We start from the raw sequence: 26,265 nt of genomic DNA, 5'->3' as shown, positions 1-26,265 counted from the left end.
GAAACATACAGGTGTCTTTAATACTTGAACATTGGAATTCATATAATCCTCAAAATGAATATAATTAAAGAGCATGCCAAAAACAAAATCTTTAGAGTATATGATCTACAGAAAGTTCTGGAGCCTCATTGCTGAAGGCTGTCACTTCTGCCATTCGAGGCAAGGTTTATTTATTACCTGGAAAGTATTGTCGAAATGTATTTTTAAGATTTTTTTTTCATCCTTTTTTTTTAAGATAGACAGCATTTGAGGGAAATAAGTTCTATAGATGTTGTACTGTACAGCAACCAAATGCACTGATTTAAAAACAATTTAATTAAATTTTATTTTAATTTAATTTTGGAGGCCAAGAATGGAAATTTTTAAGACGGAGATTGTCAGATTCTTGATTAGTATGGGTATCAGAGGGATGAGGAGAAGGCCGGGAGAGTGGGGTTGAGAGGAAAGGATAGATCAGCCATGATTGAATGCGGAGTAGACTTCATGGGTCGAATGGCTTAATTCTGCTCCTATGACCTATGAACTTTAATGTGGTCTGCAGTCTGAGGCTCCCCTCCCCAGAATCCAGAGATTCCGCCTGACCCACTGAGTTACTCCAGCACTATGTGTCTCCTCATGTATTAACATAGAAACATAGAAAATAGGTGCAGGAGTAGGCCATTCGGCCCTTCGAGCCTGCACCGCCATTCAATATGATCATGGCTGATCATCCAAATCAATATCCCATACCTGCCTTCTCTCCATACCCCCTGATCCCTTTTGCCACAAGGGCCACATCTAACTCCCTCTTAAATCCAGCCAATGAACTGGCCTCAACTACCTTCTGTGGCAGAGAATTCCACAGATTCACCACTCTCTGTGTAAAAAATGATTTTCTCATCTCGGTCCTAAAAGACTTCCCTCTTATCGTTAAACTGTGACCCCTTGTTATGGACTTCACCAACATCGGGAATAATCTTCCTGCATCTAGCCTGTCCAACTACTTAAGAATTCTGTACGTTTCTATAAGATCCCCCCTCAATCTTCTAAATTCTAGCGTGTACAAGCCCAGTCTATCCAGTCTTTCTTCATATGAAAGTCCTGCCATCCCAGGACTTTCATATCCATTACTGGATCATTAATGAAATCAAGGGATTATAGTGTAAATGTAGGGAAGTGGAATTGAGGGGAAAAATCAACCATGATGTTATTGAACAGAGGACTGGAATGGTCAACTTCTCCAGCTGTTTCTTTCAATCTTATTTGTCCATGATCAGTTTATTATAGAAACTCCATACTCATCAGTGAAACCTTATCTTATTAGAACAGGAAATGCAATATCTCACAAGAGGCAGTAATTGATCACCAATGATTTTTTTTAAATGTCTTTTGAGAATTGCAGATAAAACTCATTGGGGCCTACTTGCAACTCCATTCTAACTGATTATTACATTTGTTAAGTACATACATTACAGCTGGTAATTAAATTCATACTGCCAGTTGGATCATTTGCTTCCCCATGTAGCCAGGTTACTGTACCAGTATTCTCAGGTGTCCTCCACTCCAAATACTGGCCTAACTTTGTAATCTTGGCTGGGCTTTCACAGGAAGGAGAAGAATGTAGATCCATTGTCCCCCTAAATGTACTGACTCACATGAACACCTGTTAGGATTACGGCACAATATGTATAATCAGTAACACTTGCATTGCTAATAAAGCCAATTGACGTAAAAAAAATATCTATAGATCAGTTATTTAGTTTTAAATCCCATGCATTTCAATTTAAATTTGTTTTCCTTTGTTTGGTCAGGTCAATGGCATAGGAATCCAAATACTTCATTAGCATCCAAGAAAATAGACTGAAAATTCTACTTCAGTATGTTTTGCATGCATTGTTGTTAATTTGTATGTCTTTTCACAGATCATTTTGATTGAAAATGAAGAACTGCCCAAGATATTCTTGGATTTTCTTAACATTCGTCATCTTCCTTCTCTGCCAAAAATTGAAAGTTGTGGGTAAGATGAGGACTTATTTAAAAATAACCCATCTAGAAAATAAAAGGCAAAATGATCTTTATTTAATTGCAATCCAGGGCTCAGTAATGTGCTGACGGCATAGATTGGCATATCTAACTTTCCACTCCATTGTAAAAAACATTCCATTGCAAAATACACAGCAGTCTCTGGAGCTGATGCTCTACAATGCTAAGAACTATGCTCTGCATTCAGTATCTTCCCCTTTGCTCTACCTATTGTACCAGAGTTTGATTTTATTTAATTTAGGTATAGTATTATCTGATCTGATTGGATAGCATGCAAAGCATTTTTCACTGTAACGATGTACATGACAAAAATAAATCTTAAATCCTAAACCTGCAAGTGCTGCAGGAACTCAGCAGGTCAGGCAGCATCTAATTTTCTCAGACAACGTGTTTTTTTCTGGTCGGGACTTTTCTTCATTCCGATGGGGTAGAGAAAGTCGGAAAAGGGTGGTGGTGATGGGGAAATACCTGGCAAGTGATAGGTGGATACACATAAGTGGGTGGGGTTTGATTAACAGATGGGTGGAGATAGTGGCAAAAACTAAAGGCGAGAAGATGACAACACGGTGTAAGATAAGGAAAGAAGAGTAGTGAGTGTAAAGCCGAAGGGAGGGATGTGGAAGGGGACAAGCAGGAGGGGAAAGAGGGAATTAAAAGGGAAATATGGGAGGGGTGAGTGAGGAACATGAATTTCTAATGCAACAATTCTGTCTTTGGAAAAATTTGGAAGGTAACAATACATTCAAGGAGTTTCTAGAAAATAGTAAAGTCCCTGCCTCACGGTGTGAATCCACCCACGAGCGATCCCGAGTGAAATACAAAATCTAATTCATAGTTGTCTATGGGATTCCAAGTTTATGTTCACGAGTTTAAACGAGTTCCCACGTGCATGTCTAAGTTTGCCGTTTACTTCTCATTTCTGCGATGTACCAAGTACCTCTCCCGAGTTACTCTTGAGCCAACAACGACTACCAACGTGTGGAAAAATCATCACTTGGATAAAAATGTCATGCAGTTTTTTTTTAAACTATAAAAAGCCTCCCATGACCATGGACAGAACTGCCCCGATGATCAACTTCTCCGTGTCTCTTATGTAGCTGCATGCTTCTCTTATCACGTAATTAACCGCTTTTATCAAATCGTTGCCTATCATTGCTACAATGCAATAAATGGCATTTAAAGTACTTGGCTGTCAAAAAAAGCGCAAAACGTAAATGTGTTTAAGAAACGGACTGCAGGGAGAACTTCAAAGCTTTTGTAAACCGATTAAATTCAGGTAGAAGTTGAACTCAAGATTTAAATCCCCTGAAAGTTAGGTTTCTTAACACAGGATAGATGTTCTGCCAGAATGGAGTTGCTGAATAAAATTGTCTCCCGTTTTCCTCCGTTTCTTGCATGACCTCGGCATGCCAGCTTTATTTCACACTCCGTGATCTGTGTAATGTATATAAGTGTAAAATAATAAACTGACCAAGAAGGTCCAGTTTTCTCCCCTGTTAGTTTAGTTTAGAGATACAGAGAGGAAACAGGCCCTTCGGACAACCGGGTCCGCGCCGACCAGCGATCCCCGCACATTAACACTATCCTACACCCACTATGGACATTTTTACATTCACCAAGCCAATTAACCTACAAACCTGTACGTCTTTGGAGTGTGGAGGGATCTCGGAGAAAACCCACGCATGTCACGGGGAGAACTTACAAACTCAGTACAGACAGCACCCGTAGTCGGGATCAAACCCGGGTCTCCAATGCTGCATTCGCTGTCAGGCAGCTGCACCACCGTGAATGAAGGCCTGTTTTTTAAGTGTCAAATAGAGGAGCAAGAAGGTGATCAAGGAAGAGAATGTGTAGAGGCTAATGCCCAGGTAGTCCAACTCGCAGGAGCGCAGCTTCACCATGACGCCGCCATGGCCGCGGTGGGCTTTGGGGGAGGTGCAGGTGACATCGATGACCAGGCGAGGGATGTAGACCGTGGTCTGATTGATCCATTACATGAACCACCTGGTGTCGCAGGTGCAGAGAAAGTGGCTGCCACTTAGCAGCAGCTCCCGAAGGTGTTTGGTGGCGCTGTCCGGGAAACTGGAGGCCTGGATGGTCTTAAGGTTGTTGTAGCTGAGATCCAGGTACTGCAGGGAGGTCACATCCCGCAGGAAGTCCTTGGTCAGCTTGGGGATCTGGTTGCGGGTGAGGTTGAAGATGCGTAGGGTCTGGGTGCAGTTGGACAGCATGCGAGGCATCGTGGTCAACAGGTTGCTAACTGAGGTCCAGCAGCTCCAACCAGCCTAGCAGGTAACGCCTGCCCCAGTTGAAGCTCCACAGCTGGTTACCGCTCAGCACAAGCTGCTTGAGTAGCGGGGGCAGGTGGTCAAACACGTCGTGCGGCATGAACGCGAGTTTCTTCCCCTTATAGTCCGCTGCTATCTGTGTTCGAGAGGGAAAAATTGCAAAGGGCACGCACGGTTCCTCACCAGCAAAGATGCACACAGAATGCTGGAGTAACTCAGCGGGACAGGCAGCATCTATGGAGAGAAGGAATGGATAACGTTTTGGGTCGAGACCCATTACTTCTTTCCAGAGATACGGCAACAGCACAGCACAAAACCAGTCTGAAGAAGGGTCTCGACCCGAAACGTCAGCAATTCCTTTTCTCCAGAGATGCTGTCTGCCCCGCTGAGTTACTCCAGCATTTTGTGTTTATATCCCATGGCTTATAATGTCACCTCGCATTGTAAAATCATTATCTGAAGAAATGTCTTCTTGCTGGCTCAAACATAATCTATGTAGAACGCGCGTTTCTCTCTGCTTCGTATACAGTATGTGGGAATTCCCTCAGTATGGTCACTTTTCACGCGTCCCGCCCAGTGTTAACCCTCCCCATGCTTGAGCCCCCATCTTCGCTCTGTACCTTCAGCTTCATCGGCGGCTCTCTCCCATCGAAAGTATCCAAGTTAATTTCAGTCCCCTATCCTTCCATCCATCCATCCATCCATCCATTCATTCATTCATTTTCTATTAAGATCTGACTAATCTTCAACATTTCACTTCTTGCACTCAGGCCAAACCCACGGTAGACTCACGAGTCACTACGGTAAACTCACGGGCCACTACGTTCTTACAACAAGTTCAAATGTTTCAAATTTTAACTTCAAGAGTAAATTTGACTCGTGGAAATGTTTAAACGTTTAATATTTTTCAAGAGTTAACAAGTTTCCCGGGTTCCTGCCGTTAGCGCCACGAGTCACTAAGTTGCATCCACCAGTTCCGACGTTCCCTCTACGTTCATTGTACGTGATTACGAGTTTCATTTGTTTTAAACTCGGGGTCACTCGTGGGTCGACTCGCACCGTGAGACAGGGGTTTAAGGCTGGATATGGGACAGTTGTTTGCACCAAATCTAAGGCTGTAATGAGGATTTTTAAGGAATGTTTTTGTAGTTGCAGATTTGCAAGAGAAGTAACAGTTCCAGCGGAGAGGGAATTAGTAAAGACAGATTTCACCCAATCGTGGTGTGTAAAACCACGAGAAGCCTCATCAGAGTGGAAATAGACAAGACAATAGACAATAGGTGCAGGAGTAGGCCATTTGGCCCTTTGAGCCAGCACCGCCATTCAATGTGATCATGGCTGATCATCCCTAATTGGTACCCCGTTCCTGCCTTCTTCCCATATCCCCTGACTCTGCTATTTTTAAGAGCCCTATCTAGCTCTCTCTTGAAAGCATCCAGGGAACCTGCCTCCACTGCCTTTTTCACACACAGAGTGGTGAGTCTGTGAAATTCTCTGCCTCAGAGGGCGGTGGAGGCAGGTTCTCTGGATGCTTTCAAGAGGGAGCTAGATAGGGCTCTTAAAAATAGCGGAGTCAGGGGATATGGAGAGAAGGCAGGAACGGGGTACTGATTGGGGATGATCAGCCATGATCATATTAAATGGCGGTGCTGGCTCGAAGGGCCAAATGGCCTACTCCTGCACCTATTGTCTATATTGTACTTTTTTTATTTCTATGAAATTAAGTGATTATTTGTGCAAGATCAATAGGAAGGTGTTCTCACGTGGGGAAGATGTCAGGTGAAAGCATTTATAGGACAATTAAAAGTCTGCAGGAAAAACTGACACTTCATAACTTGTTAAACATCTGACACAAATAGTGACAAATATAATGTATTATATTAATGTGTCAAAATGATTTTTATTTTTAGCTCCATTGAAGACTATGAATCTGAAGAACTCAGGTAAGTCCCTTGTCAAAATGTTTGGAGATGCAATCTATCTAAAAGGGAGCTTAGAATTTACAGTCACTGGCAAAGTAATGGCATTTATTGCTGACCACTGGATCAACAAATAATTAACATTATATTTATTTTGATCAATGGATTAGTGATTAATTACTTCTGAGATTACTGGAGATTTTGCAATCTAGCATGGCATGTGATGCTCTTGGATCTGCTCAAGATAAGGTTTTCATTAGCTGGATAACTATCTTCATTTTAAACTTCATAAAACAGAGCAATGGATTTAGGTAGAGTGTTAGTAATTTTCATCTGTATAACATGGTAACATAGAAACATAGGTGCAGGAGTAGGCCATTAGGCCCTTCGAGCCTTTCAATATGATCATGGCTGATCGTCCAACTCAGTATCCTGTACCTGCCTTCTCTCCATACCCCCTGATCCTTTTAGCCACAAGGGCCACATCTAACTCTCTCTTAAATATAGCCAATGAACTGGCCTCAACTACCTTCGGTGGCAGCGAATTCCAGAGATTTGCCACTCTCTGTGTGAAAAATGTTTTTCTCATCTCGGTCCTAAATGATTTCCCCCTTATCCTTAAACTGTGACCCCCTGTTCTGGACTTCCCCAACATCGGGAACAATCTTCCTGCATCTAGCCTGTCCAACCCCTTAAGAACTTTGTAAGTTTTTATAAGAACCCCCCCTCAATCTTCTAACCGAGCCTATCCAGTCTTTCTTCATATGAAAGTCCTGACATCCTTGGAATCAGTCTGGTGAACCTTCTCTGTACTCCCTCTTTGGCAAGAATGTCTTTCGTCAGATTAGGAGTCCTAAACTGTACACAATACTCCAGGTGTGGTCTCACCAAGACCCTGTACAACTGCAGTAGAACCTCCCTGCTCCTATACTCAAATCCTTTTGCTATGAATGCTAACATAACATTCGCTACCATACATGGTAGTGTAAAGATAGTTCTCATGGGTTTATGAATGACATGGTCCCTTGTCAATTGGGTTAATCTAATGGTTCCAAATTAGTTCACAATTATTTGGAACTAATTTGGAACCATTAGATTAATCCAATGGTCAACATTGGTTCTGGGCGACACAACCAACGTTGCAACGGCCTCTGCAGTCCGTCTGTCTTTTTTATTTTTGTCCCATTGAATGTATAGTTTGTTGTGGTTTTTATATTGTTTTTAGCTGTGTATAAGTGGGGGGCGGGGAGGGAAAACTTTTAATCTCTTCCCTGTACGGTGACCCAACCTTTCCCTGTCGGGTCTCCGTTGTCGTTGGGGCCTAGCACCATGGAGCAGCCTCCAACCGGAACGACCTGGGGCTCCAGTCGCGGAGCCTGCGGACTTACCATCGTGGAGCTGGCCGGCTTCGGAGCGTGGAGAGCTGTGGTGGCGCGCGGCTGCGGCCCGACTTCGGAGCTTCGGAGGCTCCAGCCGCAGGCCCGGTGGATGGTGACATCGGGAGCTCGCGGGTCCCTGGTGGGAGACCGCATTTCGGAGCTCCCGCAACTGCAACTTCTCCCGCCCGAGTTGCGGGGTTGAAAATGACCTGGAGCAGGGCCTTACATCTCCAAGCGCGTCTATAGCAGCCGCGGGACTTGGCATCGCCCAGCTTAGCCTTAAAGGCCGTGGGACTTACAGTCGCTCACCGTGGCCTTTAACATCAGGAGAAGAATGGAATACAGCGGAGAGACAAGACTTTGCCTTCCATCACAGTGAGGAGGAGATTCACTGTGATGGATGTTTGTGTAAATTGTGTTGGTTGTGTGTCTTTGTTCTTTTCATGTTGTAGGACTGCAGAAACCAAATTTCGTTTGAACATCATTTGAGGTTCAAATGACAATAAATGATTGTATAAAAATTGTATAATCACGGAATGTAGAGCAGTACAACACAGGGACAGGTCCTTCGGCTCTCAATTTCTGTGCCCAACATAATGCCTGGACCAAATCTTATTTGCCTGCACATAATCCATATCCCTGCATTCCCTGAATGTTATGGTCATTCAGCACGGACAGAGGCCCTTTGGCCCATCTGCATCCAAGCCTTTCCTATCCATGTACCTGTCCATATGTTCATGTGCATGTTGAAAAGGCTTTTAAACTGGGCCCTCAACCACTGCACCAAAGACAAACAAAGTCCTTGTATTTTAGCTATCCCTATCCAATCGTGCCCTCTCAATGCCTTAGCGAACTGTCGGACATACTTTAATTTGTATTTAGAAGCTCCAAGATGCTGTTTTTTTCCTGAACATAAGGATAATATTGAGATATTTCTATTGAAGATTACTTGTGATTTGTTTTGACTGTCAAGTTTGTTGCAGTCCTCTGTGGAGAAATAGAAAGATTTGGTGAACTGGGGCTGAATTGCCCTTGTTCCATGGGGAACTGCCAGTGATATCCTCCTTATGCATCAGCATGCCTCCAATCTCCATACCTGCCAGTTGAATTTCAGTAGTTGAAGACTACCTGGTGGCATAGTGGTAGTAAGGTTGATCTGGTACTACACACCACTGCATTCACTACCAGTATAGAGGTGGTGGAACACTGATGTACTGAATTGAAAACCAGGATGTACTTAGTATCAGATTCCTTGACTATATGCAATCCATATCTAGCGGATTTAGCACAGCATTTCATCTGATTAGGGTAATAGAGTCATACAGAATGGAAACGCCCTTTGGTCAAACTAGTCCATGCCGACCAAGATGCCCCATCTGAGCTAGTCCCATTTTTCTGTTACATAGAAAATAGGTGCAGGAGTAGGCCATTCGGCCCTTCGAGCCTGCACCGCCATTCAATATGATCATGGCTGATCATCCAACTCAGTACCCTGTACCTGCCTTCTCTCCATACCCCCTGATCCCTTTAGCCACAAGGGCCACATCTAACTCACTCTTAAATATAGCCAATGAACTGGCCTCAACTACCTTCTGTGGGAGAGAATTCCAGAGATTCACCACTCTCTGTGTGAAAAAAGTTTTCCTCATCTCGGTCCTAAAAGATTTCCCCCTTATCCTTAAACTGTGACCCCTTGTTCTGGACTTCCCCAACATCAGGAACAATCTTCCTGCATCTAGCCTGTCCAACCCCTTAAGAATTTTGTAAGTTTCTATAAGATCCCCCCTCAATCTTTTAAATTCTAGCAAGTACAAACCGAGTCTATCCAGTCTTTCTTCATATGAAACTCCTGACATCCCAGGAATTAGTCTGGTGAACCTTCTCTGTACTCCCTCTATAGCAAGAATGTCTTTCCTCAGATTAGGAGACCAAAACTGTACGCAATACTCCAGGTGTGGTCTCACCAAGACCCTGTACAACTGCAGTAGAACCTCCCTGCTCCTATACTCAAATCCTTTTGCTATGAATGCTAACATACCATTCGCCTTCTTCACTGCCTGCTGCACCTGCATGCCTACTTTTAATGACTGGTGTACCATGACACCCAGGTCTCGTTGCATCCCCCCCTTTCCTAATCGGCCACCATTCAGATAATAGTCTCTTGTTTTTGCCACCAAAGTGGATAACCTCACATATATCCACATTATACTGCATCTGCCATGCATTTGCCCACTCACCCAGCCTATCCAAGTCACCTTGCAGCCTCCTAGCATCCTCCTCACAGCTAACACTGCCCCCCAGCTTTGTGTCATCCGCAAACTTGGAGATGTTGCATTCAATTCCCTCGTCCAAATCATTAATATATATCGTAAATAGCTGGGGTCCCAGAACTGAGCCTTGTGGTACCCCACTAGTCACTGCCTGCCATTGTGAAAAGGACCCGTTTACTCCTACTCTTTGCTTCCTGTCTGCCAGCCAGTTCTCTATCCACATCAATACTGAACCCCCAATACCATGTGCTGTAAGTTTGTATACTAATCTCTTATGTGGGACCTTGTCGAAAGCCTGCTGAAAGTCCAGATATAACACATCCACTGGTTCTCCTTTATATGATTTACCCTTCATAAATCCATGCTGACATTGTCCAATGATTTCACCACTTTCCAAATGTGCTGCTATCCCATCTTTAATAACTGATTCTAGCAGTTTCCCCACTACTGACGTTAGACTAACTGGCCTGTAATTCCCCGTTTTCGCTCTCCCTCCCTTTTTAAAAAGTGGTGTTACATTAGCTACCATCCAATCCTCAGGAACTACTCCCGAATCTAAAGAGTTTTGAAAAATTATCACTAATGCATCCACTATTTCTGGGGCTACTTCCTTAAGTACTCTGGAATGCAGCCTATCTGGCCCTGGGGATTTATCGGCCTTTAATCCATTCAATTTACCTAACACCACTTCCCCGCTAACCTGGATTTCACTCAGTTCCTCCATCTCATTTGAACCCCGGTCCCCTGCTATTTCCGGCAGATTATTTATGTCTTCCTTAGTGAAGACAGAACCAAAGTAGTTATTCAATTGGTCTGCCATGTCCTTGTTCCCCATGATCAATTCACCTGTTTCTAACTGCAAGGGACCTCCATTTGTTTTAACTAATCTTTTTCTCTTCACATATCTATAAAAGCTTTTGCAGTCAGTTTTTATGATTCCCTGCCAGTTTTCTTTCATAATCTATTCTCCCTTTCCTAATTAAGCCCTTTGTCCTCCTCTGCTGGTCTCTGAATTTCTCCCAGTCCTCTGGTAGGCTGCTTTTTCTGGCTAATTTGTACGCTTCATCTTTTGTTTTGATACTATCCCTGATTTCCCTTGTTATCCACAGATGCACTACCTTCCCTGATTTATTTTTTTGCCAAACTGGGATGAACAATTGTTGTAGTTCATCCATGCAGCCTTTAAATGCCTTCCATTACATATCCACCGTCAACCCTTTAAGAATCAATTGCCAGTCTATCTTGGCCAATTCACGTCTCATACCCTCAAAGTTACCTTTCTTTAAGTTCAGAACCCTTGTTTCTGAATTAACAATGTCACTCTCCATCCTAATGAAGAACTCAACCATATTATGGCCACTCTTGCCCAAGGGGCCATGCACAACAAAACCGCTAACTAACCCTTCCTCATTACTCAATACCCAGTCTAGAATAGCCTGCTCTCTCGTTGGTTCCTCGACATGTTGGTTTAGAAAACTATCCCGCATACATTCCAAGAAATCCTCTTCCTCAGCACCTTTGCCAATTTGATTCACCCAATCTATATGTAGATTGAAGTCACCCATTATAACTGTTTTACCTTTGTTGCACGCATTTCTAATTTCCTGTTTGATGCCATCCCCAACTCCACTACTACTGTTAGGTGGCCTGTACATAACACCCACTAGTGTTTTCTGCCCCTTAGTGTTTCGCAGCTCTACCCATATCGATCCCACATCCTCCAAGCTAATGTCCTTCCTTTCCATTGCGTTAATCTCCTCTCTAACCCCAATGCTACCCCACCACCTTTTCCTTTCTGGCTATCCCCCCTGAATATTGAATATCCCTGGATGTTCAGCTCCCAGCCTTGGTCACCCTGGAGCCATGTCTCCGTGATCCCAACTATATCATAGTCATTAATAGCTATCTGCACATTCAACATCCACCTTGTTACGAATGCTCCTTGCATTGAGACACAAAGCCTTCAGGCTTGTTTTTACAACACTCTAACCCCTTATACTATTATGCTGAAAAGTGGCCCTTTTTGATTTTTGCCCTGGATTTGCCTGCCTGCCACTTTTACTTTTCACCTTGCTACCTATTGCTTCTATCCTCATTTTACACCCCTCTGTCTCTACGCTCACACATTTAAGAAACCCTTTCCCTTTAACTCCATCCTCCACTATCCCATTCGATACCCCACCCCCCTTATCCAGTTTAAAACCACCCATGTTTGGCCCACGTCCATCTGAACCTTTCCCATCCCACCTTTCCAAGCATCTTTTAAATGGTGTTATGGTACCTGCCTCATCTATCTCCTCTGGCAGCTCATTCCATATACCCAGTACCCTCGAAATGAATGAGTCACTGACCTTCAGGATGAAGCTAAGTGGTTAGTTTATCTTTATCTCTAATAATTTTAATGTTCCCAAATAATTCCTTCTACCTCAAGGATTTTTTACTTGCAGTTTTTTGTATTTTGTGTGGGTCTTTGTTTCATTTTTATGACCATCCAGACTGTTTTAAATGCCTCAAATTATCAGAGAAACTTGAAAATGGGCTTTAGATGGTGTCAGTCAACCTCACGGATGGAGCCTTGGGTTCTGCTGTTTGAGGCCCAGTTGCTGCTCATGGACCACTCCACTGAGTGGTGCATGGAATAATTATGGCTGTAGGAATAACACAACAGTGAGAGGATTGGGTGGTGAATGTATGTATAGGAGGCCATTTCAGATGCAGTACAGCCTATTATTTGCTTTATAGTCAAGACTTTTGAAATGTATTCTTAGCAAGATAAAACATATCATATGGGCCATTTAACCCAGGCATATCATTCTGTTATGCATAGCTCATCCAGCTCACATTTCCTCACTTCTCTTGAAACCCTTCTGGGTCCTAGACTTGAAATGTTTCATTGGCCCTGTATACACTGCCTTTGGAGGGAATTCCATTCTCACTGCCCTTTTGCATGGAAGAATTACTTCCATCTCTTACTCTGGTTTTAATTTTTTTCTTCCATGTTCTGGGGTTCACCAGCAGTGGTTTCCCAGGGAATGCCTTTATCAATTAAAAAAATCTCTGTTAGATTGTTGCTCAAAAAAATGCAAATCAAATTTATATATCTACTGTCCATGTCCCTTCTCACGTTTTGAGTGTTCCTAATAAAATTGTATCAATATTTATCTCCATTATTGGAGACTATTTCCCACTGTTTAAGTTTACTAGTTAGGATTATCTTCCACATTGAAGGACAAAGTACTAATAGAAATCCTGGTGGTGTCTCAATAATTTTTAATTGTGTGCCCTTTGATCCATTTCGTTATATTTCCTTTGAGGTAATATCCTGAATTCATCTTTGATACTCTTGACTCTTGACTCTTGATACAATTTCATATAGATTGGAAGTACCTTTTCAAACATATTATTCAGCAAGCCTGTAATTTATGGCATATGTGTATCTTTAAGATATTTGGAAAATACATAGATCAAATTTATCTTTTTCATTATAAACTTAAGAATGGTTAAAATTATGTTAGTAACATCCAGTTGCCGCATTGGGCTCCTGGATAAATTGATAACCAAGATCCTTGGATAAACACCTAGAGGATCACAAGGGAAAGGGAGGTAGGGATGGCAATGAATGGGAATTTATCTCCAGCTACAAATATTAAATGGGTGCAAGAAACGTAGCCACTATTGGTCCTGACCGCCACCGTTCCGTGGTGTTAATTATCCAAAGATGATTAGCATTTGTGGACAAAATTCTGACATGCCTTTAGCACTGGCAACGAGAGATGAATTTCCAGCATCATCTAATTGATTTCTCAGTTATAATATTTTCAAGATATTATCCATTTAAGAAAAATGTGGATTGTTCAATGAGTTTTTAAAAAGTCACTTGATTTAATGTTTTTAATTTCTATAAAAACATTGACAATGTCCACAGTGTGATCTGACAAAATTATGTTATTTGCACATCATACTATAAGATGAATGTGTTCACAAAATCGTACTCATGGAGACTATACTGAAATATAATGAACTGTTTCTCTTTTTATTTGTATCCAATTCATTATTTTGTAGTTTGAAAACAATTTAGTATATGTTGAACACTGCTTAATGTTTGCATTTCCAGAATACTGATATTCTTGTCCTTGACCTTTCTAGCAAACTATCCCACCAGCCAGTGCTGCTTTTCCTGAGGGATCCATACATCTTGCCCACAGCCACAGGTAATCAAGCCTGTCATCTGTTAACAGCTTTTTACTGTTTTAGCCGTTAAACCTGTAACATTTTGTGAAAATGAAACTGAAGTCTAGCATCAACCCACTAGATTAAGCCTTGGTTAGAAGCATTACTTTGATCTTCCCCACCATGCCGTTGAGCAAGGATACTTTGGCCTGGAATATTCTTAAACTGCTTGGAAACTCTGAAGAAGTTACGGGGTTTATCATCTTTTGAGAAGTGAAATAATGCAAATATGATTTAGTATTTTCTGTAAAACTATAACTGCAACCAAATTTCCCACAGTCTGGATGAAGAAACACATTTCATTAACCACTATCTATTAATTAAGATTTATCACCATTCTACTAGAGGTAAGAATATTACCACAATTTCATTCCTTTTAAGAAATTTATATTTTAGCTGTTGAAGTCATACAGAATGGAAACGCCCTTTGGTCAAACTTGTCCATGCCGACCAAGATGCCCCATCTAAGCTAGTCCCATTTTTCTGTTACATAGAAAATAGGTGCAGGAGTAGGCCATTCGGCCCTTCGAACCATTCAATATGATCATGGCTGATCATCCAACTCAGTACCCTGTACCTGCCTTCTCTCCATACCCCCTGATCCCTTTAGCCATAAGGGCCACATCTAACTCCGTCTTAAATATAGCCAATGAACTGGCCTCAACTACCTTCTGCGGGAGAGAATTCCAGAGATTCACCACTCTTTGTGTGAAAAACGTTTTCCTCATCTCGGTCCTAAAAGATTTCCCCCTTATCCTTAAACTGTAACCCCTTGTTCTGGACTTCCCCAACATCGGGAACAATCTTCCTGCATCTAGCCTGTCCAACCCCTTAAGAATTTTGTAAGTTTCTATAAGATCCCCCCTCAATCTTCTAAATTCTAGCGAGTACAAACTGAGTCTATCCAGTCTTTCTTCATATGAAAGTCCTGACATCCCAGGAATTAGTCTGGTGAACCTTCTCTGTACTCCCTCTATGGCAAGAATGTCTTTCCTCAGATTAGGAGACCAAAACTGTACGCAATACTCCAGGTGTGGTCTCACCAAGACACTGTACAACTGCAGTAGAACCTCCCTGCTCCTATACTCAAATCCTTTTGCTATGAATGCTAACATACCATTCGCCTTCTTCACTGCCTGCTGCACCTGCATGCCTACTTTTAATGACTGGTGTACCATGACACCCAGGTCTCGTTGCATCTCCCCTTTTCCTAATCGGCCACCATTCAGATAATAGTCTACTTTCCTGTTTTTGCCACCAAAGTGGATAACCTCACATATATCCACATTATACTGCATCTGCCATGCATTTGCCCACTCACCCAGCCTATCCAAGTCACCTTGCAGCCTCCTAGCATCCTCCTCACAGCTAACACTGCCCCCCAGCTTTGTGTCATCCGCAAACTTGGAGATGTTGCATTCAATTCCCTCGTCCAAATCATTAATATATATCGTAAATAGCTGGGGTCCCAGAACTGAGCCTTGCGGTACCCCACTAGTCACTGCCTGCCATTGTGAAAAGGACCCGTTTACTCCTACTCTTTGCTTCCTGTCTGCCAGCCAGTTCTCTATCCACATCGATACTGAACCCCCAATACCATGTGCTGTAAGTTTGTATACTAATCTCTTATGTGGGACCTTGTCGAAAGCCTTCTGAAAGTCCAGATATAACACATCCACTGGTTCTCCCTTATATGATTTACCCTTCATAAATCCATGCTGAATTTGTCCAATGATTTCACCACTTTCCAAATGTGCTGCTATCCCATCTTTAATAACTGATTCTAGCAGTTTCCCCACTACCGATGTTAGACTAACTGGTCTGTAATTCCCCGTTTTCTCTCTCCCTCCCTTTTTAAAAAGTGGTGTTACATTAGCTACCCTCCAATCCTCAGGAACTACTCCCGAATCTAAAGAGTTTTGAAAAATTATCACTAATGCATCCACTATTTCTGGGGATACTGCCTGAAGTACTCTGGAATGCAGCCTATCTGGCCCTGGGGATTTATCGGCCTTTAATCCATTCAATTTACCTAACACCACTTCCCGGCTAACCTGGATTTCACTCAGTTCCTCCATCTCATTTGAACCCCGGTCCCCTGCTATTTCCGGCAGATTATTTATGTCTTCCTTAGTGAAGACAGAACCAAAGTAGTTATTCAATTGGTCTGCCATGTCCTTGTTCCCCATGATCAATTCACCTGTTTCTAACTGCAAGGGACCTACATTTGTTTTAACTAACCTTTTTCTCTTCACATATCTATAAAAGCTTTTGCAGTCAGTTTTTATGTTCCCTGCCAGTTTTCTTTCATAATCTATTCTCCCTTTCCTAATTAAGCCCTTTGTCCTCCTCTGCTGGTCTCTGAATTTCTCCCAGTCCTCTGGTAGGCTGCTTTTTCTGGCTAATTTGTACACTTCATCTTTTGTTTTGATACTATCCCTGATTTCCCTTGTTATCCACGGATGCACTACCTTCCCTGATTTATTTTTTTGCCAAACTGGGATGAACAATTGTTGTAGTTCATCCATGCAGTCTTTAAATGCCTTCCATTGCATATCCACCGTCAACCCATTAAGAATCAATCGCCAGTCTATCTTGGCCAATTCACGTCTCATACCCTCAAAGTTACCTTTCTTTAAGTTCAGGACCCTTGTTTCTGAATTAACGATGTCACTCTCCATCCTAATGAAGAACTCAACCATATTATGGTCACTTTTGCCCAAGGGGCCATGCACAACAAGACTGCTAACTAACCCTTCCTCATTACTCAATACCCAGTCTAGAATAGACCTCTCTCGTTGGTTCCTCGACATGTTGGTTTAGAAAACTATCCCGCATACATTCCAAGAAATCCTCTTCCTCAGCACCTTTGCCAATTTGATTCACCCAATCTATATGTTGATTGAAGTCACCCATTATAACAGTTTTACCTTTGTTGCACGCATTTCTAATTTCCTGTTTGATGCCATCCCCAACTCCACTACTACTGTTAGGTGGCCTGTACACAACACCCACTAGTGTTTTCTGCCCCTTAGTGTTTCGCAGCTCTACCCATATCGATTCCACATCCTCCAAGCTAATGTCCTTCCTTTCCATTGCGTTAATCTTCTCTCTAACCAGCAACGCTACCCCACCTCCTTTTCCTTTCTGGCTATCCCTCCTGAATATTGAATATCCCTGGATGTTCAGCTCCCAGCCTTGGTCACCCTGGAACCATGTCTCCGTGATCCCAACTATATCATAGTCATTAATAGCTATCTGCACATTCAACATCCACCTTGTTACAAATGCTCCTTGCATTGAGACACAAAGCCTTCAGGCTTGTTTTTACAACACTCTTACCCCTTATACTATTATGCTGAAAAGTGGCCCTTTTTGATTTTTGCCCTGGATTTGCCTGCCTGCCACTTTTACTTTTCACCTTGCTACCTATTGCTTCTATCCTCATTTTACACCCCTCTGTCTCTACGCTCACACATTTAAGAAACCCTTTCCCTTTAACTCCATCCTCCACTATCCCATTCGACACCCCACCCCCCTTATCCAGTTTAAAACCACCTATGTTTGGCCCACATCCATCTGAACCTTTCCCATCCCATCTTTCCAAGCATCTTTTAAATGGTGTTATGATACCTGCCTCATCTATCTCCTCTGGCACCTCATTCCATATACCCAGTACCCTCGAAATGAATGAGTCACTGACCTTCAGGATGAAGCTAAGTGGTTAGTTTATCTTTATCTCTAATAATTTTAATGTTCCCAAATAATTCCTTCTACCTCAAGGATTTTTTACTTGCAGTTTTTTGTATTTTGTGTGGGTCTTTGTTTCATTTTTATGACCATCCAGACTGTTTTAAATGCCTCAAATTATCAGAGATACTTGAAAATGGGCTTTTGATGGTGTCAGTCAACCTCACGGATGGAGCCTTGGGTTCTGCTGTTTGAGGCCCAGTTGCTGCTCATGGGCCACTCCACTGAGTGGTGCATGGAATAATTATGGCTGAAGGAATAACACAACAGTGAGAGGATTGGGTGGTGAATGTATGTATAGGAGGCCATTTCAGATGCAGTACAGCCTATTATTTGCTTTATAGTCAAGACTTTTGAAATGTATTCTTGGCAAGATAAAACATATATAATGGGCCATTAAACCCATGCATATCATTCTGTTATTCATAGCTCATCCAGCTCACATTTCCTCACTTCTCTTGAAACCCTTCTGGGTCCTAGACTCAAAATGTTTCATTAGCCCTGTATACACTGCCTTTGGAGGGAATTCCATTCTCACTGCCCTTTTGCATGGAAGAATTACTTCCATCTCTTACTCTGGTTTTAATTTCTTTCTTCCATGTTCTGGGGTTCACCAGCAGTGGTTTCCCAGGGAATGCCTTTATCAATTAAAAAAATCTCTGTTAGATTGTTGCTCAAAAAAATGCAAATCAAATTTATATATCTACTGTCCATGTCCCTTCTCACGTTTTGAGTGTTCCTAATAAAATTGTATCAATATTTATCTCCATTATTGGAGACTATTTCCCACTGTTTAAGTTTACTAGTTAGGATTATCTTCCACATTGAAGGACAAAGTACTAATAGAAATCCTGGTGGTGTCTCAATAATTTTTAATTGTGTGCCCTTTGATCCATTTAGTTATATTTCCTTTGAGGTAATATCCTGAATTCATCTTTGATACTATTTCATATATAGTGGAAGTACCTTTTCAAACATATTATTCAGCAAGCCTGTAATTTATGGCATATGTGTATCTTTAAGATATTTGGAAAATACATAGATCAAATTTATCTTTTTCATTATAAACTTAAGAATGGTTAAAATTATGTTAGTAACATCCAGTTGCCGCATTGGGCTCCTGGATAAATTGATAACCAAGATCCTTGGATAAACACGTAGAGGGTCACAAGGGAAAGGGAGGTAGGGATGGCAATGAATGGGAATGTATCTCCAGCTACAAATATTAAATGGGTGCAAGAAACGTAGCCACTATTGGGCCTGACCTCCACCGTTCCGTGGTGTTAATTATCCAAAGATGATTAGCATTTGTGGACAAAATTCTGACATGCCTTTAGCACTGGCAACGAGAGATGAATTTCCAGCATCATCTAATTGATTTCTCAGTTATAATATTTTCAAGATATTATCCATTTAAGAAAAATGTGGATTGTTCAATGAGCTTTTAAAAAGTCACTTGATTTAATGTTTTTAATTTCTATAAAAACATTGACAATGTCCACAGTGTGATCTGACAAAATTATATTATTTGCACATCATACTATAAGATGACTGTGTTCACAAAATCGTACTCATAAAGACTATAGTGAAATATAATGAACTGTTTCTCTTTTTATTTGTATCCAATTCATTATTTTGTAGTTTGAAAACAATTTAGTATATGTTGAACACTGCTTAATGTTTGCATTTCCAGAATACTGATATTCTTGTCCTTGACCTTTCTAGCAAACTATCCCACCAGCCAGTGCTGCTTTTCCTGAGGGATCCATACATCTTGCCCACAGCCACAGGTAATCAAGCCTGTCATCTGTTAACAGCTTTTTACTGTTTTAGCCGTTAAACCTGTAACATTTTGTGAAAATGAAACTGAAGTCTAGCATCAACCCACTAGATTAAGCCTTGGTTAGAAGCATTGCTTTGATCTTCCCCACCATGCCGTTGAGCAAGGATACTTTGGCCTGGAATATTCTTAAACTGCTTGGAAACTCTGAAGAAGTTACGGGGTTTATCATCTTTTGAGAAGTGAAATAATGCAAATATGATTTAGTATTTTCTGTAAAACTATAATTGCAACCAAATTTCCCACTGTCTGGATGAAGAAACACATTTCATTAACCACTATCTATTCATTAAGATTTATCACCATTCTACTAGAGATTAGAATATTACCACAATTTCATTCCTTTTAAGAAATTTATATTTTAGCTGTTGAATAAAACAAATTCCCCATTTTTCTCAGGAGCAATATTAATTTTCCCCTTTTTTGATAGCTGATAACTATTCAATAAATCAAATAAATCATTCTCTGCAGCAATCTTTTGATTCTGGGAGGAAGTCTCTCAATCCACAACTTTGACTGTTAACTTATTTTTTTATTATTATTGAATGTAAGACCACAGACCTTTGTAACAGTGGGGGTAAGATCTTAATTATGGAAATGCTCATGTCATTATTTTTTTTAGGTAACACTTTTAATTCAGTTCAACTCCCTGTTTTGTTTCTAAGTCTTCCAGGAGGATATTACTGCTGAAGGTAAAAAGCGCATTCAGCACTTTTGTCCCTGGAAAATATCCTCCGTCATTAAAAAAAAAACAGATAAATGCATTCCCTGATAGCTTGTAGCAATTGAAACCATTTGTAAATCTGTCCATCATACCATATTTTGAAAATCAATTATTTCAGTTTCATACGGGTTATTTTCACATAAATCTTAATTTCAGTAGGTGTTTTCAACAGGCGTATCTTGAATGTACTCCTGTTTCACTATTTTGCAAATTGCTAATGCAATATAGATTGGTCTGGAGACTACTGGTTTACTCATCACCTCTCCTGAAAATAGAGCCGCGTCAGCAAGTTTCAACTTTGTGACATTTTGTCAATGTGGGACCCTTTGTGATCATATCTCTCTGTACTTTTAACACCCAGAGCTAAATAACATCCATCCTTCATCACTGAATATATCTAATTGATCTCAAAGTAATTCATCTGATTAGGATTATCTTCCACATTGAAGGACAAAGTACTAATAGAAATCCTGGTGGTGTCTCAATAATTTTAACACATAGTTATTTTCCTGTAAGTGCCATGTAAAAAAAAATGTAGTCACAGATAAAGATTGCGGAACAAATTTTAATTCTGCTGAAATTAAAGATACTACATGGCTAAATATGTATGGTCTCTCCAACACATTTAGTTTGAGTTATTTGCTGCTCTATTCCTCCAGCTATTTCCATGTAAAGTCTTGGCCTACTGGGGCCATTTTCAGCTGGAACTGCCATCAGTACTTCAGTCTCGCCAACCGGCACAGAAAAATCAAAGGATGGGATTAACCTGAACTGCTTTTTGACATTCATACTGCAGTCGATATATAAACAGTGAAGCAGCTGCTTTTGACCATAGGTTTGAGTTTTGACATATATATGACATACATACATGCAGGAGCCATATAGGTACGTGGCACATACTCTGCCTATTTGTAAATGTGAGTGGTCTAATCATACATCTTTAAAGCCCTTCGCAAGTACCATCTCCACAAAACTTTGACTGATCACTGGAGAATGCTTGTTTCCCACCCCTCCTTCATACTAAGCAATTCCAGGATTTAGCCCAATAGTTCTTGTTCTGTAAATATGCAGTGGAGATTAGAGTTAGGGAATCATAGAGTGAGGAAACAGATTCCTCGGCCCAACTCATCCATGCTGGTTAGGTTTTATAACGGAGCTAGTCCCATTTGTCTGAGTTAAATCCCGCTAAAACTTTTCTATCCATGTACCTATCTAAATGTATTTTAAACATCACAATTGTACCTGCCCACCCTGTACATAAAGATAATGCCCCATGGGCCTCATTTAAATCCTACCCCACTGACTGTAAGCATATGGCCTCCAGATCTGGACTACACCACCCTGGGAAAAAGGCTATGACCATTCAATACCTCATCCTCCTATGCTCCAGGGAACAAAGTCCCAGCCTATGCAACCTCTCCTTGTAACTCATACTCTCAAGTCCTGGTAACATCCTTGTAAATCTTTTCTAAATTGTATCCAGCTTAATGATGTCCTTACGATAGCAGGGTGCCCAGAATAATTCTTCAAACATGGTACAGCTCTAGCATGACATCCCAACTCCTGTATTCAATATGTTTAAGAGGGAACTGCAGATGCTGGAGAATCGAAGGTTACACAAAAAAGCTGGAGAAACTCAGCGGGTGCAGCAACATCTATGGAGCGAAGGAAATAGGCAACGTTTCGGGCCGAAACCCTTCTTCAGACGGAGTCTGAAGAAGGGTTTCGGCCCGAAACGTTGCCTATTTCCTTCGCTCCATAGATGCTGCTGCACCCGCTGAGTTTCTCCAGCTTTTTTGTGTAACCTCCTGTATTCAATACATTGCCCAATGAAAGCACGCATGTCAAATGCCTTAATTACCCTAATTACCAGTGACACTACTTTTATGGAACAATGTGTTTAGAGTTTAGCGATAGTGTGGAAACAAACCCTTCGACCCATCGAGTCGACGCTGACTATCGATTACCCATACACTAGTTCTGCATTAGACCACTTTCGCATCCTATACACTTCGGGTAATTTACAAAAGCCAATTAACCCACAAGCCTGCACATCTTTTTGAATGTGGGAGGAATGAAGAAAGATTGGATAGACTCGGCTTGTACTCGCTAGAATTTAGAAGGTTGAGGGGGGATCTTATAGAAACTTACAAAATTCTTAAGGGGTTGGACAGGCTAGATGCAGGAAGATTGTTCCCGATGTTGGGGAAGTCCAGGACAAGGGGTCACAGTTTAAGGATAAAGGGGAAATCCTTTAGGACCGAGATGAGAAAAACATTTTTCACACAGAGAGTGGTGAATGTCTGGAACTCTCTGCCACAGAAGGTAGTTTAGGCCAGTTCATTGGCTATATTTAAGAGGGAGTTAGATGTGGCCCTTGTGGCTAAAGGGATCAGGGGGTATAGAGAGAAGACAGGTACGGGATACTGAGTTGGATGATCAGCCATGATCATATTGAATGGTGGTGCAGACTCAAAGGGCCGAATGGCCTACTCCTGCACCTATTTTCTATGTTTCTATCTATGAAACCAGAGCACTTGGAAGGAACCCACGTGGAGAATGTATAAACTCTGCATGGACAGCATCCATAGTCAGGATCGAACCGGTGTCTCTGGTGCTGTGAGGCTGCAGCTCTACTGCTGCGCCTATATACCTGTAACACTTGGTTCTCTGCTCTACAGCTTTCTCCAGGAACCTTTTATTGAGTTAGTCATGCGCTGGATTGACTTACCAAAATGCATCACTTCACAGTTATATTCCATGTATCATTCCGTGGCACACATCCCTAATTGATCCAGATCATTTCATAAACTTAAATGGCCTTCCTCACTGTCCACTACACTGCCCATTATTTAATTGTCATCTGCAAATTTACCAACTCAAATCATTGAAGTAGATAACAAACAGCTGTAGACCCAGCATAGATCCCCACGGCACCCCACTGGTAATAGGCCTCCAATCAGATGTTGTAACTCCTAGGTTGCATGTACATCAGGCTGAGCCGGATATTGGCTTGGACCTCCCACGGTCTTCACATTTGTTTCATTGCAGCAGTTTAAAGTAAAAAGTCACCATAATTGAGCCTGTGCTGGCAGTTTACCAGTAATATTGATCGTTGTCACGTGTTTCACTCTTGCCCGCCTCAATCATTAACTAATTATCGACCCAACAGAGTGATTATAATGACCCATTATTACATTATCGCCTATCTAATTACTAAATTCTATTTAACTTCCTTCTTTTATTGTCACTATTGTAAATAGTTATCATATCAGCTCTTAGCAATGATGGCATTTCTCTGTGAAGCTTAATAGGCTTGTAAATAGTCAGCTCCATATCTAACCAACACATATGGTCTCATTTAGTAAAAATCTTATTCCAGTCATTAATCCCTGGTAAAGTAAGGGAATGGTTTGCAATATTATGACTTTTTTTTACATCCTTTCTTGTTGCTAATAATTAATTGTATTATTGATAATACTTCATTGATAATAATTAATTGTATTATTCCCAATCTCTCTCCCTTATCTAGTTTATATACTGCTCAGCTGGCTGCTGCTTCTTGTGGGGTTAGAGCACAGATTAGTACAGCAGCAGAACATCTGTTCAGCCCACAATGTCTTTGGCAAACATGATACGTTCATCTCCTCTGCCTGCGTGTCTTCCTTATGCCTCCATACCCTCCATAACCACGTGCCTGTCTAAAAGCCTCTCAAACACTCTTTGGAAGAAATTCAGGAGCATGTTAGTAGGCCAGAAAAATATTAGCCATGTGCAAAAATTGGATTAGTTGGGGGTTGTTTTCTTTGAAATAGAGTAGGTGGAAGGGAGACTTAATTGAGGTCTGTAAAATCATGAGGGAACTACGTAGAATCAATAGGTTCTGTAATATTTCTCTTAACTGAGGCAGGGGTCTAGATTTAAAGTAATTAGTCAAAGGATAAGAGGGAGACAAGGAAAAATAAATATCACACAAATATATGATATTTGAGTGCTCCAGTTTCCTCCTACATGCCAAAGAAGTGCAGGTTTGTTAGTTAATTGGCATCTGTAAATTGCTCCTGGTGTGTAGGGAATAGATGCGAAAGCAGGATAACAAAGAACTAGTGTGAACGGGTGATTGATGGTTGTCGTGGACTTGGGTCAGCTGAAGGACCTGTTTCCATGCTGTATCATTTAATTCAAAAGTAGTGGGTTGGATGATCAGCCATGATCATATTGAATGGCGGTGCAGACTCGAAGGGCCGAATGGTCTACTCCTGTACCTATTTTCTAAGTTTCTATGTTTTCTATGTTAGTGTGTTTTGGTAGCAACTGTACAATCTACTCTGCTTTCAAATTTAGTTCCACTGATTTCAGGCACAATAATGCACTTAGCCCTACCAATTGAGGATGAATTGCTGTACACTAGCACTATCCTACATACTAAGGACAATTTACAGAAGCCAATTAATCTACAAACCTGTTCGGCTTTGGAGTGTGGGAGCACCCAGAGAAAACCCACATGGTCACAGAGAGAATGTACAAACTCCAGACAGACAACACCGAAAATGTTACCTATTCCTTTTCTCCAGAGATGCTGCCTGACCTGCTGACTTACTCCAGCTTTTTGTGTCTATCTTCGGTTTTAAGCAGCATCAGCAGTTCCTTCCTATACCTGTAGTCAGGATTGATCCCGGGACTCTGGCCCTGCCAGGCAGCAACTCTACCGCTGCACCATTGTTCCACCCATATTTAGACCTGTCACCTGCAGATTGAATTTAGGATACCACCGCTTCAGCACCACAGGCTCAGACTTGTACATTGACAGTGAAGCTCAGTACTGTTTATCCCTTACTCACATTATTGACAAGACCATGTGACCCCCAACTTCATGAGTCTCAGTGACTGTACAACTCAAGCATTGCTTTTCTCTTACTGATATTACAGTAATTGATTACTATAATTCTAATTGATTACTATAATTATAATTGATTAGTATAATTATTACTTTTTTTGTAATTTCTCAGATGACTTCCCAAATGTAGTTGTTGAAGGTGTTCTACATGGTACATACTGCCCATACCTTCAAGTAAGGTAGAGTGGAATCTACACAGAAGACATCTCCGGACATTTAATCACAGCTGTAACAGTTATTGGAGGTGTACATGTTTTTATAAGGAACTGTCAGTTCTCAGTGTTCTTCCTTGACAGTATATATACATTTTAAGGTTATTACTCCTTTTACTTTTAATTTCTACATTATTTGTTAAACTGACTTGTATGTATAAAGAAGACTTATGTAAATGTTTATCAATAAATGTGTGGCATTTCAGCATAAATCATGTGAGTATAAGACTAATTAATACCATGGAAATATATTTGTGCAATTTTAAAGTCAAATGTATTGCTTTGTTGAATGGAAAATATGTGTTTATGGTTTAGATGTATTTTTCTGTTTGAAAAACTCTAATCTAAAAACTCTAGTTGTAGATAAACATTTTAGAAGTTTTATCATATTTAATTGTGCGGAAATGAAAAAATATTTATCACTAAATCATATGATAGCCCATTTTACTTTTGTAATCTTATTAAGCATTTAATTGCTAAAATATTTCAATCTTCAGTAGATTCAATTATATGTAATAAATGCAAACACCACCAAACAGTATAAATGATTTCTGCTGTATTGATTCATTTTGATCACTTTAAAGTAAGTTTGGTGGCCCGGGATTCTGCACTGGAGACTTAAAGCAATTAACAAGTTTCTACAGCTATTTCCTTACTTTAAAATGCATGGTTTCACGATCAGTACAATTTGGCCCTGCACCTTTAAATTTGACTGATCCAATGGAAAATTCTAT

At 41.0% G+C, this 26,265-nt stretch overlaps 1 protein-coding gene across 2 annotated transcripts in view; it reads left to right on the top strand.

Annotated features, from left to right (window-relative positions):
• The window catches only part of LOC129695802 (sorting nexin-24-like), a 141,339-nt gene extending 115,263 nt beyond the window's left edge, over positions 1-26,076 (top strand). Inside the window, exons 4-7 of one of the 2 annotated variants that reach the window (XM_055633128.1) lie at positions 1,902-1,996; positions 6,221-6,253; positions 19,584-19,648; positions 25,432-26,076. In XM_055633128.1, coding sequence (XP_055489103.1) covers positions 1,902-1,996; positions 6,221-6,253; positions 19,584-19,648; positions 25,432-25,502 — 264 coding nt within the window. In that variant the 3' untranslated portion in view covers positions 25,503-26,076. Of the gene's footprint in view, positions 1-1,901; positions 1,997-6,220; positions 6,254-14,024; positions 14,090-19,583; positions 19,649-25,431 lie in introns of both variants that reach the window. The other variant, XM_055633127.1, reaches the window with a different exon arrangement.
• The last annotated feature ends 189 nt before the right edge of the window (positions 26,077-26,265 follow it).

The sequence above is a fragment of the Leucoraja erinacea genome, chromosome 3 (assembly GCF_028641065.1).
Source record: "Leucoraja erinacea ecotype New England chromosome 3, Leri_hhj_1, whole genome shotgun sequence".
In the NCBI taxonomy this organism is placed as follows: domain Eukaryota; kingdom Metazoa; phylum Chordata; class Chondrichthyes; order Rajiformes; family Rajidae; genus Leucoraja; species Leucoraja erinaceus.
Note: the sequence above shows the minus strand (reverse complement) of the source record. Positions and strands in the feature narration are given on the sequence as shown.